Source organism: Alligator mississippiensis, chromosome 4, assembly GCF_030867095.1.
Source record: "Alligator mississippiensis isolate rAllMis1 chromosome 4, rAllMis1, whole genome shotgun sequence".
Lineage (NCBI taxonomy): Eukaryota > Metazoa > Chordata > Crocodylia > Alligatoridae > Alligator > Alligator mississippiensis.
Genome location: NC_081827.1, coordinates 140,279,573 through 140,294,103, shown reverse-complemented (window position 1 = coordinate 140,294,103; position 14,531 = coordinate 140,279,573). Strand labels below are relative to the sequence as shown.

At 44.5% G+C, this 14,531-nt stretch overlaps 1 protein-coding gene across 1 annotated transcript in view; it reads left to right on the top strand.

The window, feature by feature from the left end:
* The window catches only part of CD9 (CD9 molecule), a 47,163-nt gene extending 38,734 nt beyond the window's left edge, over positions 1-8,429 (top strand). The window contains exons 5-8 of the mRNA XM_006266926.4: positions 1,453-1,545; positions 2,565-2,654; positions 5,288-5,371; positions 7,968-8,429. Of these exons, the coding sequence (XP_006266988.1) occupies positions 1,453-1,545; positions 2,565-2,654; positions 5,288-5,371; positions 7,968-8,033 (333 nt within the window). The 3' untranslated portion in view covers positions 8,034-8,429. The remainder of the gene's footprint in view (positions 1-1,452; positions 1,546-2,564; positions 2,655-5,287; positions 5,372-7,967) is intronic.
* Positions 8,430-14,531: the final 6,102 nt, after the last annotated feature.

Genomic DNA, 14,531 nt, shown 5'->3' with positions numbered 1-14,531 from the left:
GGGGGTCATCATTGACCACAAGATGAACATGAGCCTGCAATGCGATGCTGCGGCTAGTAAAGCGACCAAAACGCTGGCTTGCATCCATAGATGCTTCTCAAGCAAATCCCGGGACGTCATTCTCCCCCTGTACTCGGCCTTAGTGAGGCCGCAGCTGGAGTACTGTGTCCAGTTTTGGGCTCCACAATTCAAAAAGGATGTGGAGAAGCTTGAGAGAGTCCAGAGAAGAGCCACGCGCATGATCAGAGGTCAGGGAAGCAGACCCTACGATGACAGGCTGAGAGCCCTGGGGCTCTTTAGCCTGGAAAAGCGCAGGCTCAGGGGTGATCTGATGGCCACCTACAAGTTTATCAGGGGTGATCACCAGTATCTGGGGGAACGTTTGTTCACCAGAGCGCCCCAAGGGATGACGAGGATGAATGGTCACAAACTACTACAAGATCGTTTCAGGCTGGACATAAGGAAGAATTTCTTTACTGTCCGAGCCCCCAAGGTCTGGAACAGCCTGCCGCCGGAGGTTGTCCAAGCGCCTTCATTGAACACTTTCAAGATGAAACTGGATGCTTATCTTGCTGGGATCCTATGACCCCAGCTGATGTCCTGCCCTTTGGGCGGGGGGCTGGACTCGATCTTCCGAGGTCCCTTCCAGCCCTAATGTCTATGAAATCTATGAAATCTGTCTATATCCTAAAGTAACTTAACCTAACATGAACACACTTTGCTGTGTATGGGCTTTCTAAACTTTGCAGACATCTGGGGAAAAATAAGCAAAAATGACTACTAGATTAGGAAAATTTTATGGTGATATTGTTCCTTGACTTGGGTTATGTCCCCCCCTACCCCCTTTACCTATATCCTGCAAATAATAAAGTGCTTATGCACGCGAGTAGCCCTGTAGATAGTCGGACAACTCAAATGCATAAGGCTGAAAAGCTGCATGTTTACAGGAACTGAGCTCAATGCAGGGATTTATCTAGGCATCGCAAGTGGAGCCAGACGGGCTTCTTTTTGGGGGGGGGCAGCAGGGAGTGGGGTAGAATCTGTCTACTGCACAAGTAAAGATTGTGCCTTTGCCTCAAGTGCACAAAATTTGAGCTTTTGCCTTAATTAAAAACCTTCTAATGAGGTAAGGGAGTCTAAGTTTTTAGAGCAGAGGGAGATCTCAAACAGTACTCGCATATTCATAGCTCAGGACTGGTTCTATTCCAGTCTTCTTATAGCCTTTCACTGCAACACATGTCCCCTCATTTTACTTGCCATTCTCTTAAGGCATTTTATAGATGCCTGTCTTAGGCCAGTGCTGATGCTTATGGTGGAAGGGGAGGGTGGTGAGTTACTTCTTAAAAATGGAGTATTTCAGACTAGAAAACAGGGTTGCTTACTACCATCTCCAAGGAAAGTTACTGTACTATATCATTCTGTTCTGACTAGTCCAAACTCTCACTTTTGTAGGTTATTCAAGAAGTCAAAGACTTTTATACTGCTACCTACCAGAAGAGGAGTCAGCCAGCTGCTAGAGAAACCTTGAGAGCCCTTCAGCATGCAGTAAGTGCCCATACTTCTCTTTTGTAAGAAGTTGGGCAGTAATTAATACAATGAACCTTCAGCTTGGGCAGCCTCATTCAAGCTGCAGTTCAAGAAGGAAATCCTTTTGAACTGTTCTAATACTACTTCTGGCAGACTCAACTATATACTTGAAGTTGAGAAGGGTGTCTTCTCTGCAATCCTTGCTTTCAAGTTTCTGGGAACTCCTTTCGGAGCAGGAGCTTGAAGTTTCTCGCATGTTTTGGTTTTTGGCTCAAGATGATGGGGGGGGGGTTAATTAAGAGTCAGTGAACATGTGAGAAACTCTTCAAGTAAAGGCTTGGGTACTTAATGTTTTGTGTGCCTTTCTCTACAATGAAAACTGTGCAAAGACTGGAGGGGGGGAGGAAACTGAGTGGCTGATAATAGCTTTCAGCAGAAGCTTTGTACTTGATTCATTTTAGTTTTGAGCCACTGCATGGTTCAGCTTAGAATGTTTTGCAGTGCTATAAGTCTAACGGAACAACATGAGCAAACTAGATGCCATCTCTCTGCAAATGTGAACTTGGATAAATTGGGTAGGGATCTCCAACTATTGAATAGCCATAACAGAATTTGTATCCTATACAGTTTTTAAACATCAGTGACTTCAGAAAATGCATCTCTTCCATCTTTCAAAAGTTTTCTCCCTTGTAAGGCAATGAGTGAGAAGTAAAGACCATCTAGAAAACTTGCTCTTCTACTGTTGATTTGCATACTCTGCAATATCTGTATATAGGTAATGGCAAACTGGTGAAAGCTACTGCCATACTTGCAGCATTCCAAATTAATAGAATAACTTATTTTTATGCTGGTCAAAGAATGCTTTTACCCCCACCCCAAGCTTTGCTAGTTAAATTGTTTGAACTAAACTAAAACTTGCAAAGCTCTCCTAGGAATATGGCATAATGTAACTTTTTTTTTTTTTTTTTCCCCAAAGGAAAATAACAAGGCTTTTGAACTTCTTTATTTTGATTTTTAACTCTTCTGTTTTTCTGCAGCTAAATTGCTGTGGTCTTACAGGACCTCTCGAACAGCAGTTCATGGACACCTGCCCTAAGAAGGAGCTACATGAGTCGCTTACAGTACTGGTAAAAAAAGCTTGATTTCATTCATGGCATAGAATCACTGAATTAATTGACAGGTTGAAAGTGACCAGAGAAGCACAGCTGAGATCTAACTTAAACTATATCCCCTCTTCTTGCATATCTGCTGGGTTTTAACTATACCTGGTGCTTCGTTGTATTTTTTGACTGGTATATTAACTGAACACTTTAATGTCATTGGGGAATGAACAAAGCCATATAGCCTCCTAAAGGACCAAGATAAAATCCTGATTTGTTCTATTTCCTTCCTCCTTCTCCTCCTCCCTGCCCCCCCCCCCCCCCCCCCCCCCCCCCCCCATAATGTATGCTAAGGATATGAGGATACACTACACTGACTGCAATGTCTCGGTGCAGTTGGGAACGTCTCCATCTCCTTTGACTTGGGTAGTCACAGGGGCTGCTTACAGATGTAAAAACCAAAAAAGGTGCTTTACTTTAAACTGTGCCAGGCCCAGTGCATACCCAGGTGAGGCATTGTTCATTTGACTTGGCTTGCTCAACACCTGTATAGATCAAGCACTTTACGGGGCCATTTTTGGTGCTTTTCATCTAATCTAAAATGGATTCAACCAGCTATAAGTGCCAAGAAGCCCTGCTGAAGCACCTGATCTATACAAACTGGGGAGCCAGGTTGAACTAACGTACTGCCTCTTCCAGTAGTGGGGTTGTTTTTTTCCCCACTTATGTCAGCAGCCGTGATGTGTAAAGTACTGATGTTCACTTATACCCCTTCTTCCTCTTCCTTCTCTATACCCTACTTCTATCACTGACGGCCATCAATTAACAGTACTAAGCAATGTCTCAGCTGCTAGAGTCTGTGCTAAGGATGATAGGGCATGGGCAAAAGAAGCTGTGAGTCTGAAGTTGTGTAGCAGAGAATCGGTGGACTTCCTGTAGATGAGCACATCCTATGAAGTTGGGTGCTTTGAGTCTTCTTGCCTTATGAAAGCCTCCAGCTGAGGCATCCCACAAAATGGCTATCCCTTGAAGTTTCCATAGACTCGTACTCTTCCACTCTTCTTGTGAGGTGCTTGTGTTCTGTCCTTCCCTCCTTGCACTCCAAGGGCAATAAAGGTTTTTACAGGGAAGCTTTTCCTCTTGAAGTGCTTTGACTTGTCCATGTTCTTTAAATGACCTGCCACATCCACTATGCCTTTTAAAAATGGCATAAGTCATGATTAAAAAAATCTTCTGAAATGATTTAAAGTCCCAGTAGATAACTTCATGCCATGTTTTTTTCTGGGCTCCTTGTTTGACATGTGCATACTGTGTTCATGTAACTACTTACGTGGTTCTTCTGGACAAGCTTGCACCTTCAGTTGTAACTATGCCATCCCTTTATCAGTGAATATAGGAATAATGGAAACGGAATATAACACTCTTTTTTTTTTTTTTGCTTCTTTCCTCATTAAGTCAGTCTGTCTAGGTTTGTGAGGCTTTTTTGGGATATTTTTTCTTGTTTTTACTCTGGCACTGAATTGTTATCTGGCAGTCTAAATGAGAATTCTTCAGTTTTTCCCTACAAGAGAAGGCTGCAGGGGATATGATGGAAGTCTATAAAATCATGAAGAGTATGGACAAAGTGAATAGGGAAGTGGTGTTCACCATGTCTCAATACTAGAATATGAGGGCACCCACTGAAATAACCGGAGATCAGTTTAAACTGAATGGGAGGAATACTCTTTTACACTATGTAGTTATCACTGTGTAGTTTTAACTTGTGGAACTCATAACTACAGGAAGTTGTAGAGGAGGACTAATATAAGCAGGTTCAAAAAGGGACTAGATTAATTCATGGGTGATTAGATCCATTAATAGCTATTGATCAGAATAGTCGGATGATTCCTCCAACACGGGAGCTGTCACCTGGGGGTATGAATACCCCCAGGGGTACTTGTGTACCCCCTAGGGCCTTCCCGTGGGTAGACCGGGACAGAGCACTGCTGCTCACAACCCTATGCCGCTGCCTCCCAGGAGTAGGGGGCGCAGAATGAGAAGCTTGCACATGGCGGCTGTTGCTGCCACCACCCTGCCACTCCACATCCAGCTGCCAGGGGCACATTCGCTTAAAAAAAGGTTGAAAACTCATGCTCTAGCATGTACTGATGTCTGAATTTCATACAACTCCCATCCATATACTTCTAATGTAACCCTTTTGATTTTATTGGCTTTAATCTTTCTAGTTCTCTCCTTCCCCTGTCTCCCCCACTTAATGCATTGAAACAACCTTATGCTTCACCTTCAGGCAAAACTTAAGTTGACAGTATGCATTACACTGGGTTTGACCAAAGAGGGCAGCTTGACCTGGGCTGTTCAAAATGGGATGAGGCAACATGCCAGCTAAAAAGCTGGCAGCTGCTAGTAACCTGCATACATAACTGTTCAGCCTCTGTAGCTGATTTGGTCTTAGCAGTGGGTGGGAAATGAAGTGCGCATGCTTCTCTTGAGAAGCAAATAAAAGTATCCTGAAAGTATTATGAGATACTTGCCCCCAGAGTAGCTGGATCATGTGATCCAAACTTGATCAAAGTAACACTGCTCAGAGTGTTTTCAGCATGTCATACAAGTAAAACCCATGTGTGGAACTGTTTTAAGGTAAGCCCTCTGTTTCTTTGCAGCCATGCCCAGCAGCTATTGAAGAAATCTTTAACTCTAAATTGAATGTTATTGGAGCGGTTGGCATTGGTATTGCTGTGGTGATGGTAAGTCTCTCATACCAAGGGAATGGAATTGGGAAATCATGATGGCTTTTTCATTGACATGCTTTTTTTTTCCTGCTGGTCTTGGATTTGACAAGGAAGACTTTCACCCTTCCTTGTACAGAAATGTCATCAAAACCATCACTTGTCTATAACTGCAGGTCAAAAGCAGGCCTTAGTCAGTTGAATTGTGGTCCACCATTGAAGCAGACTTTGCATCTAAAACACTGGTACTTCCTTCCTACTAACCATTCACCCAGCCAGTCATATCCAGAAACTGGAACCAAGAAAGTGTTGCTGCACCCCCCCCCCCCCCCCCAATCCATTATTGTGAGACCCTCTTGCTTCTGGAGCTGGCACTTCAGTCCCCCAGTCCCTGTGAGCCTTTCTGGTTCAAGTGGTGGGGGCCACATAACAATCTGTAGTCTCCCAGGTCTGGTGGGTAGGGCATTCCAGGACAGCAGAAGTGGAGTGGCAGGAGAGTAACCTGTCTGCCTGAAGACCCAGGGGTCCCTTGTCATGCTTCATACATTACTATACATTTCAAAAGAAGCAAAACACTTTTAATGGACTTAAAAAAACAAAAAACCAGGTACTACTTCTGGAATGCTTCAGTCCTTTTTGGAGTGCTTCAAAAGGGTGTGTGGGGGGGAGGCAAATATCCAAGGACAGGCCATACAAACACCTTTTTGAAGTGCTTCGCTGCTTCAAATGAGATGTTTGTTTGTACCGTTAGTCCCTCTTCTGAATTCCTTCCCCTCTTGCTGCCAGTCAATCATGTCATAAAGGCAGATGTTCCTGGGAGATGACAAACTTTAGGGCCTTGTTGGACCTTACATTGAGCTGCACAACTGCTGGCTGGTGGTAGTGCTAACTCCATTTTTGGAGTACTTGCACTTCAAGTCAGCAGGACTGAAAAGTAAGAACCCCTTTCCCCACTCACTTGTGGCTGCCCACTCTGTCCCAGGGGAGCAAGCAGGGAAGGGTTAACCTGCCTGCTTTGCTGCTGTTGCTGCCAGGCTAAGCCTAGCTCAGAGAGGAGTAGCAGTGGCACCTGGGCAGGCAAGCTGTCCCAGGGGAGCAGCCAAGGAAGGGTTAGAACTTGTGGGCAGCCACAAGTAAGTGGGGACAGTGAGCAGGTGCTAGAGGGGGCAGTGGCCCCAATCTGGGTCAGTGGAGGAGGGGAGGTAGCAGAAAGGGTGTTCACATGAAGGTGTATACTAGAGTGGCTCCATGTTTAATGTAACATGAGCTGGGTAACAGTAGTGATGCGTAGGGGGGGCATGTGCACCCCCTGAGTGTTGGCATACCCCCCCCATCACAGGCTGTGCTCTCTGTGCAGGTGACAGGCAGGGGGGAGTGCCAGTGCCCCCCTCCCCCCTGGGCTGGCTGGGAACTTCTGCAGGCAGTACAGCTGCTTTCTAGTGAATGAGATGGGCAGTAGGGGGGCACCCCCCACCCCCTGGTCAGTGAGATCTGCTGCTCCCAATTACTGACTCAAGAGGCACCAGTCACCCATGCTGGGTAACATAGATGAGAGAAGATCCTGCTCTAGAGTAGTGTAAATTTGAGCCATTTAATGAGTACTTTAAACTAGTTTTCACTTGTTAATGTATAGACAATCCAGGGGTTAACCTCCAGGAGCCACCCAAAATTATTATGCAACAAGGCCCTTACCTGCCTTGTATAGTGTTGTCTTTTTCAGTGTGTGTGTGTGTGTGTGTGTGTGTGTGTGTGTGTGTGTGTGTACCCTGCAAGTATTCATTATTGGATAGTCATTATGGAAGTTTTGACAAAGGGGCAGATGCAGAAGAAACTATCTAGGTTCTGAAGTCCCATTGACTTCAGTTTTTTTGGTTTTTATAAATTGAGACCACTTCAGTCTCTTCATGAACTCCTATTCCGGGCATATCTTCCTCATTCTCACTTAATGTAAGCAGTCTAGTACTCTGAAGAATCCTGCACCTGTGGACCCTGTTACTTTTGATTTGATTTTTTTTTTTTTCCCTGAGTACATAAGTTGATGGAAAAGCATGCTCTAATGCTTTTGAGCCCAGCCATGTTCTTACACTGACCTGGTACCACTTCCTTTTTATCTTAACCTCTACCATCCTGCCCAGAAGCTGAACACGAACAACAGGATCTGTTGTCTGTCTGTTTTAACCATAGGATGCTGATATTGGGGCAACCTGCCTGTTTTGTATTAAAGTGTTCAAATGCACTTGGATAAGAGTTCTTGTCAAAGTACTCCTTAATGGAATCTTTCATAACTTGAATAGAGAAACTGGTGTCAAGTACATCCAGGCACTTAAAGTAGGGTGTACATTGCCCTCTGCACACTGCTGTACCCAGGTGGGGGCTAGTGGCAAGGACTGTTCCAGAGGGCACCTCCAAACTACTGTCTGTTAGAGACCCTGAGATAAGGAATATCTTTAAAATAGTTGCAGAAAAGGCTGGGACCTGGGGAATAAAGCAGTAGTTTGTTTTCTACACCAGGGAGAGCAGGAGTACCTACACTCATATGCTTGGGAGAGCAGGTATTGCCAGAAAGCCAGCCTATGATGGCCTATACTGAATATGTCCCCATTTCCTTTTCCAGATCTTTGGTATGATCTTCAGTATGATCCTTTGCTGTGCTATCCGCAGAAGCAGAGAAATGGTCTGAGGGATTTAACCAAGGAGATCTCTACACTATCAAAATCTTTGTCATTAACTTTAGCATTCTCAGAGCATTTCTAAAATTTCTATATTTGTTACCTTTTTTTTTAATGCTTTATTTAGTACTTGTGTCTTAGGTAGTCTCTTGTGTTTGTGGGTATGTGTGTGGTTTTGTTTTGCTTTTTTGTTTATAAAGTTTAAAAATCTGACCATAAAAGTTACTATATTTGTTAGACTCGAGACAAAGATATTATATGTGTGTGTGTGTATTTTTTTTTTTTTATATATATATATATTAAAAAAAGTTTTGTCTTTAAATGACTTCTTGAAACTTGCTATAATCAGGATGTAATTTATGTTGGAGACAATTTGATACTTAATAAAGATTAAGACATTAAACTCAGCGACTAAATTCAACCTTCCCCATATGCAACACAGTTGCAGCATGGCTGAAGCCTCTCATGTCTGTCTAGTTGTGTGCTTAAGCAAAAATGCTTCTCAAACAACCTCAAACCTGCAGAGCCAAACGACCCTGTCTTTCTGGGTTTCTTTTCCCCTTTTTGCCTTTTTTTCAGTTTTTAAAGAAATTCAGTAAAATGGAATTGAAGCATGAGACCCAAATAAAATCCAGTCCTTCATAAATGGATGGCATAGAGATCTATTACAGTGAGCTACCTAATCATGCAGAACAATTTATGGTATTAATGTAAAATTCATAATAGCCTGTTGTAACACTCTTTTTTTCTCTTTGGAAAGAAGTTCCTAAATTATTGTACAGAATGAGGACTACTTTGTGTGTAAATTGCAGGGGGTAGGGATTAGCAGGGAAGATGTTTACAGTAAAGCAAGAAAAGGTTCACTAACATATGTTGGAGGATGAGAATTCCAAGGCAAACAGCTTTTATTAAAAAGCTAATTTTCCCCATAATTGTCAGCTGTCTTCTGGTTGCAAGAAGACTGCAGTCCAAGTCCATGCCCCAGGAGTTGGCTTGGGAGTAGGTTCTGAGGTTGGTTTGGTTTTGGTTTTTTTGTTGTTTTTGTGTTTTGGGGGAGGAGTGAGGGTGGAGAGTGTCCAGAGAATGGGAAGCTGTTTCCATGAGAGACTAACATGCATTGCATTTTGGAAAATGTATAGAGGTGAAATAAACATCAGGTGGGGCCTGCTTCTCTGTATGATTTGCAGGAATGCTAAGAGAACTTTAAGGGGAAAAGAGACCTAAAAGACATCAGTGGTAGATGATACTTTAAGTGTTAAATCTTCATGTTAAACACTGTTGCATTTGATCTAGTGTTCTTCCTCTTCCCCACCCTACCAGTAATGGCTGGATGATTTTTCTGTGCCACCAGCAGCTGTGGCTGCCCAGTCAGCATCCAGGCAGGCACACCTAGAAGCACAAGCAGCTGTGTGCAGTTGTAAACCCCTGAAGTTTATCACTGCTTACACTTTCTCTACTACATACTATAATACAGGAATGTCCAAAACTCTTGGGAAGGGATTAATAAGGATGATATTGTGCATTGGAAAAGCAACTATTTAAAACTCAAACAGATATGTGGACACTAACTTAGCACAGTTAGCACAGGCCAGAGCTAGGTTTGTTGGGTTTCTATGTTTAGAAGGTGGTCTGTGCCTGGAAGCTACAGTATAATTACTATGATGGTATAATCCATCTCTTCAACTTCTGCTTGTTGGCAGCTGTATGAAAATGATCTAATACAAACTGGCAGCATTCAGGACTCTTAAGTGCTATCAAAAGTTACTTTTAAATGAATCTAGAAAATCTAGATTGTTTTAAGGCTTCCTTGCCAGAGATAAAGATAGATTAGTGAGATTTTTCCAATGTGGGACACAGACTTGTACATTCTAGTCTTGTAGAAAATGAATCCACAAGGCACTCTATTCATGGTATTTTGAATGCTGCACTTCACTAAGTGCCTGTTCCATGTTCAATAGATATTCAGAAGGAGGCCAAGTAGTGACCTTTTATGCATGTTTCTAAACACTGACATTTTATCACAAACTTGCAACAAATTTGACTGGTTGCAGCACTGCTGCCTTTGTTCTGTGGGAGAAATAGCTCCTGCTTATCTGAAAAATATGAATGTTGAGCAGAGTTCTATATATGAAATGCATATGTTGTAATGTAAGCTAATGTTGTAAGATATCAACACTACTGGCATTTGCTACAATGCAGGTAAGGCTTGGCAGTATTTGATTTTTACTGATTTAAAAAAAAAAACAACAAAAAAAAAAGTCAATTGTCAGTAATCACTGAAATTTACAGGAAAGGGATGTAAAAAAAAAAAAAAAAAATAAAATCTGGGATGATGGTGGAGAACAGGGATATAAGGAAAGCCAGGGCCAGGGTCACTGCATGCAAGCATTTCCACACACTGCTGCAGACAATGTTGTGGAGCACCTGCTACACTGCCTTCGCACTGCTCTTCTGGCAGCGGCTTGGGCAGCCATTGCAGGAGCTGGGGCTGGGAGAGGGGCTGAAGGGGCAAGGCTCTTGGCAGCCAGGAACCTGGTACCACCAGCTGCCTGCTATGCCCAGGTCTCAGCCAGGGTATCAAATATCTGTCAAGCCTAGCATAGCTCTTGGGGGGATAGGAGCAGGCCCCTGCATTATCAGGTATGCTTTACTGATTTATGGATACTTATTTTTTGTACTTTTAAAAGCTTTATAAAAATCACATTAGCAGCATACTGTCATTACTAAATTGTCTGCCTTTCCCCATGCCCCTAATTTCATGCAATCTTGAAAATTGAAATTATAAAAATCAATTAATGCTTAAAAATAAAGATTGATTTTTGGTTGTCAGTTATAAAATAAAAATCAAATTCTGCCAAACCCAGCTATGGGCTTTTGCAGGTAAAGAGCTGGACTCACTGGGCCATTCAACATTTGATGAGATGTACTAAACCCCTAGTTTTCTCTCTCATTCATGCTCTCTCATTAGGATCTTTCATCCTGGATCTTGTCTAGTCTCCACCATTCCCCTGGATGTTCCTGTAACAAGTCTTGAGGGTAGCTACAAGCATCCTACAGTGCAGCTGGGGTTCATGGTAGGTGGAGTATGCTCTGGAACCTCTCACCCAGCATATGCTGCTGCTGCTATCACATGCCCTATGGGCCCTTTGTCTAGATCCTCTCAGCACCTTGGCTATACAAAGCAATGCTATTATCCTAACTGTGCAGGTAGGAGGTTGAGACTGAGACTTCCCATTGAGCATGGAACTGAAATTGCTGCTTCAGGGTCCCAGGCCACTGCTGTAAGCAACAGGCCAACTTTCCTTCCCTCTTGCATATACAATGGCTCTATTGTGTATGAAGTCATGTCACACTTGCATTTCAAAAGAAGGCAATGCTTGGGTATAGCTATAGTCTGGGGGATTTGTTCAATGGAAGGTGCATCTCCCTGTGTGCCTACAGAGCCAAATAATCTAGCAGCATTCTGCTTGAACTTGCTACTAAACATTTAAAATTCTTTGGCTGGGGGGAGGGAGAGTAGGAAGGGAAAATGTCTTGTTTTTGGTTTCCAGTCCAGTCGTGGCCTGGCACGTAACCCAGGCAAACAACCTGACTGAAATTTTCCTCTGCCTTCAAACATGCTGAAGTGCAGAGAGCTGTTCTGTTTTTCCACACCAGCCTTGAACTTCCACAGCAGTTCAACAAGCATCCTGGAGATGCACAGTCATAGTTAACAAAAGGGCTGGTAGCGTGAACTGCCCAGATAGCCTTGGGATCCTGAACTGAGATGGCCTTGCTTCTTTGAGGTACTGGTAGATGGCATTTCTGACAGGCTTCCTTGGAGTCTCTGCATGTAATGGCACAAACAAGTGATTATTTTTTGTGCCATTTGGCCCCTGAAAGTATAGTCCTCTACAAAGAGCAGCTGTATCTGCACAGGTGACTGAGCCAGCAATCAGGATGTGGGAGGGCCTAGTTGCATTGTTCCCTCCCTTCCCTCCCTTCCCCCCCCCCCCACTAGGGGCAGGGTCCCAGGTGCCAACTGGCACTAGCTCTGGGGCCATAGAAGCACCCAGAGCTTCCCCAGCCCCAAGGACAGCCAGCCAGGGGCTGCCGGAGCTCTGGCCACCTTATAAAGCAGGCAACAGTGCCCCCTGCTGCCTGGTCTCTGTCAATCCATGGAGGCACTGAGCTCCCATGCACAGGAGCAGCACTTGTGTTAGGTTTTGATGATGCTTGGTGCAAAGTGCTTAACATTACAGCATGATCAGTAACTTCTGTTAACACCCACAGTGACAAGTACATGGCTGAGGTTTTTCCCCCTCATGCTATTCCACAGATGACAGGTGTCAATTATACTTCCTCGGCAGAGAAAACATTCCTAATTCACTCTCCAGATTGCTTCCTTGGAGGACAGCAGTTACAGTGCTCTCTTCACTCCTGAAGAAGCAATTATTTTGACATATTAGGCATCCCTGTTTGGACAGTTCAGGCTCCTATACATGTGCAGGGAGGCTGTTCCAACATGGTGTAATCACAGCATGTCAGAGCAGACTCGATTAATCAAGTCTGCTGGAGTACGGTTATTACCGTGTTCCAGCAGAATCCAGCATCGTATATCAGCATCCCTGTGCTAAAAAATGGCAGCAGGGCACTTTAAAGCTTGTTCAACCAGCCTTAGTTCAAAGCACCCTGCTGCCATTTTTCATCACAGGAATGCTGATACAGGTGATGCTCTGGGCACTTTTAATTAGTGTCTATAAATGCCCTTTGATCTGTGGCTGTAAGTGAACCACAGTTTAAGTGTCTTATCTGGAAAGCTGCCTCAAGCTGGGGGTAGGCGGTGCCTCTGGTGCTTTCTGTGGAACTACATGCTACAAGGCTCTCCTGACACTAATGGTTGAGCAGTTGTAGGCATTGATGAATGATGTAATAGTACTTGAGGCTATGCCTATAAACAAGGCACCAGCAACCTGGTTAGGGAGCTGCCTGGTGTTAGGAGCAAAAGCCTTCAAAACTTTTGATGCCAGACTCGGGAGTGGACGTGGGTGTGATTTCACTCAGCAAGTCTGATTTTCACTCGGCAAGTCTGATGCTCCAGTTGGTCCCTGACTGAGCACATGACAGTGCTTAATAATTCTTTTTGCAGAAATCCCACCGTTTTCTAATGAGAGGGAGGAGAGGCTAGCCTCTCCAGCTACCATTGGAATGAATGTGCAGTGCTTTCTATTCCACTTAAATCAAGTTCTCATGAGCAGAGGCCCCAACTGGGCAGTTAAAACATTAAGTTCAGATTCTAGTACAATTTCATGCTCACTTCCTCTGGGCTGGCTTCCTTAGACCAGTGGTTTTCAAACTTTTTAGACTCAAGACAGCTCTCAAAAAATGCCAGCTCCTAGTTTTCACTAGTTTTTTGACTATGGAAAAATAGAGCCTCTTTTTAACTGTTCTTAGCACTCTGGATTCCTACTTGAAATCTCTGTGTTTATCTTAAATCACATTTGCACACCAAATAGTGCTAACTATTTGCACCACTAGTGCTGTGTGGTGCCCCACTACACCCTTGAAAGATCTCAAGGCAGCCCAGAGTGGTGGGTCACCCTGATTGAGAATCGTAAACAACAGAAGATGCGCCCTGGCTCCCCTGCACAACATCCGAGAACAGGGGGTCCTGCTGCCCTCCCTTTAGGACTGAAAAGGACGATCTTCCCATGTAAGACATCCCACAAACCCTTTTTCAAGCCTCCTGCCTTCCCACTTGGCTGGGCATTCTACACCACTGGCAGCTGGCTGTCGTAGGGCATGTACTTAGCTGTTCGCTTACCGTCGCCTCTCCTGCAAGAAGATTGTGACTCCTAGTGGCATGTGAAGTTAAAGCAGGGACGGGCAATTATTTTGGGCAGAGGGCTGCTTACTGAGTTTTGGCAAGCCATCAAGGGCCACCCGACAGGCACTCCAGGGCAGGTTAATATTAATTTTCTAAATTTTTTAGGGGCCCTGTGGGCCGGATAGAATGGCCTGGTGGGCCACATCCAGCCCCCAGGCCACATTTTGCCCACCGCCAGGTTAAAGGGTTTTTCTGTAACATACACTGGGTACATCTACATGACATGCTTAGACTAATGTGCAGTAAAGCATCACTATCTCCACATGCGCAGCAATTACTGTGCAGTGTTAGTCTAATGTGTTTTCTAGTACCAGGTCAGCCTAGGCAGCAGGGGGCCACAGGGGGCAGGGAGAGCTGTCCTGGCTCAGCAGGATGCTGCTTGCCAGTCCCATGGAGATCGGGATGGGCCCCAGTCTCCACGTGGCTGGGAGGCAGCTGCCTGGCAGCCAGAAAAGCTCTCCCAACCATGTGGAGATCAGGACCCATCCTGATCAGGCAGGCACAGTTCTGCCAAGCTGGGACAGCTCTCCCTGCCCCCTGTGGTCCCTGCTGCCTAGGCTGATAGGGAGCAATTTGCTCCCTATCAGCGTCTACATGTGTGGTACAGCGCATCTCAACATAACTGGGAGAGCTGTCTCGGCTG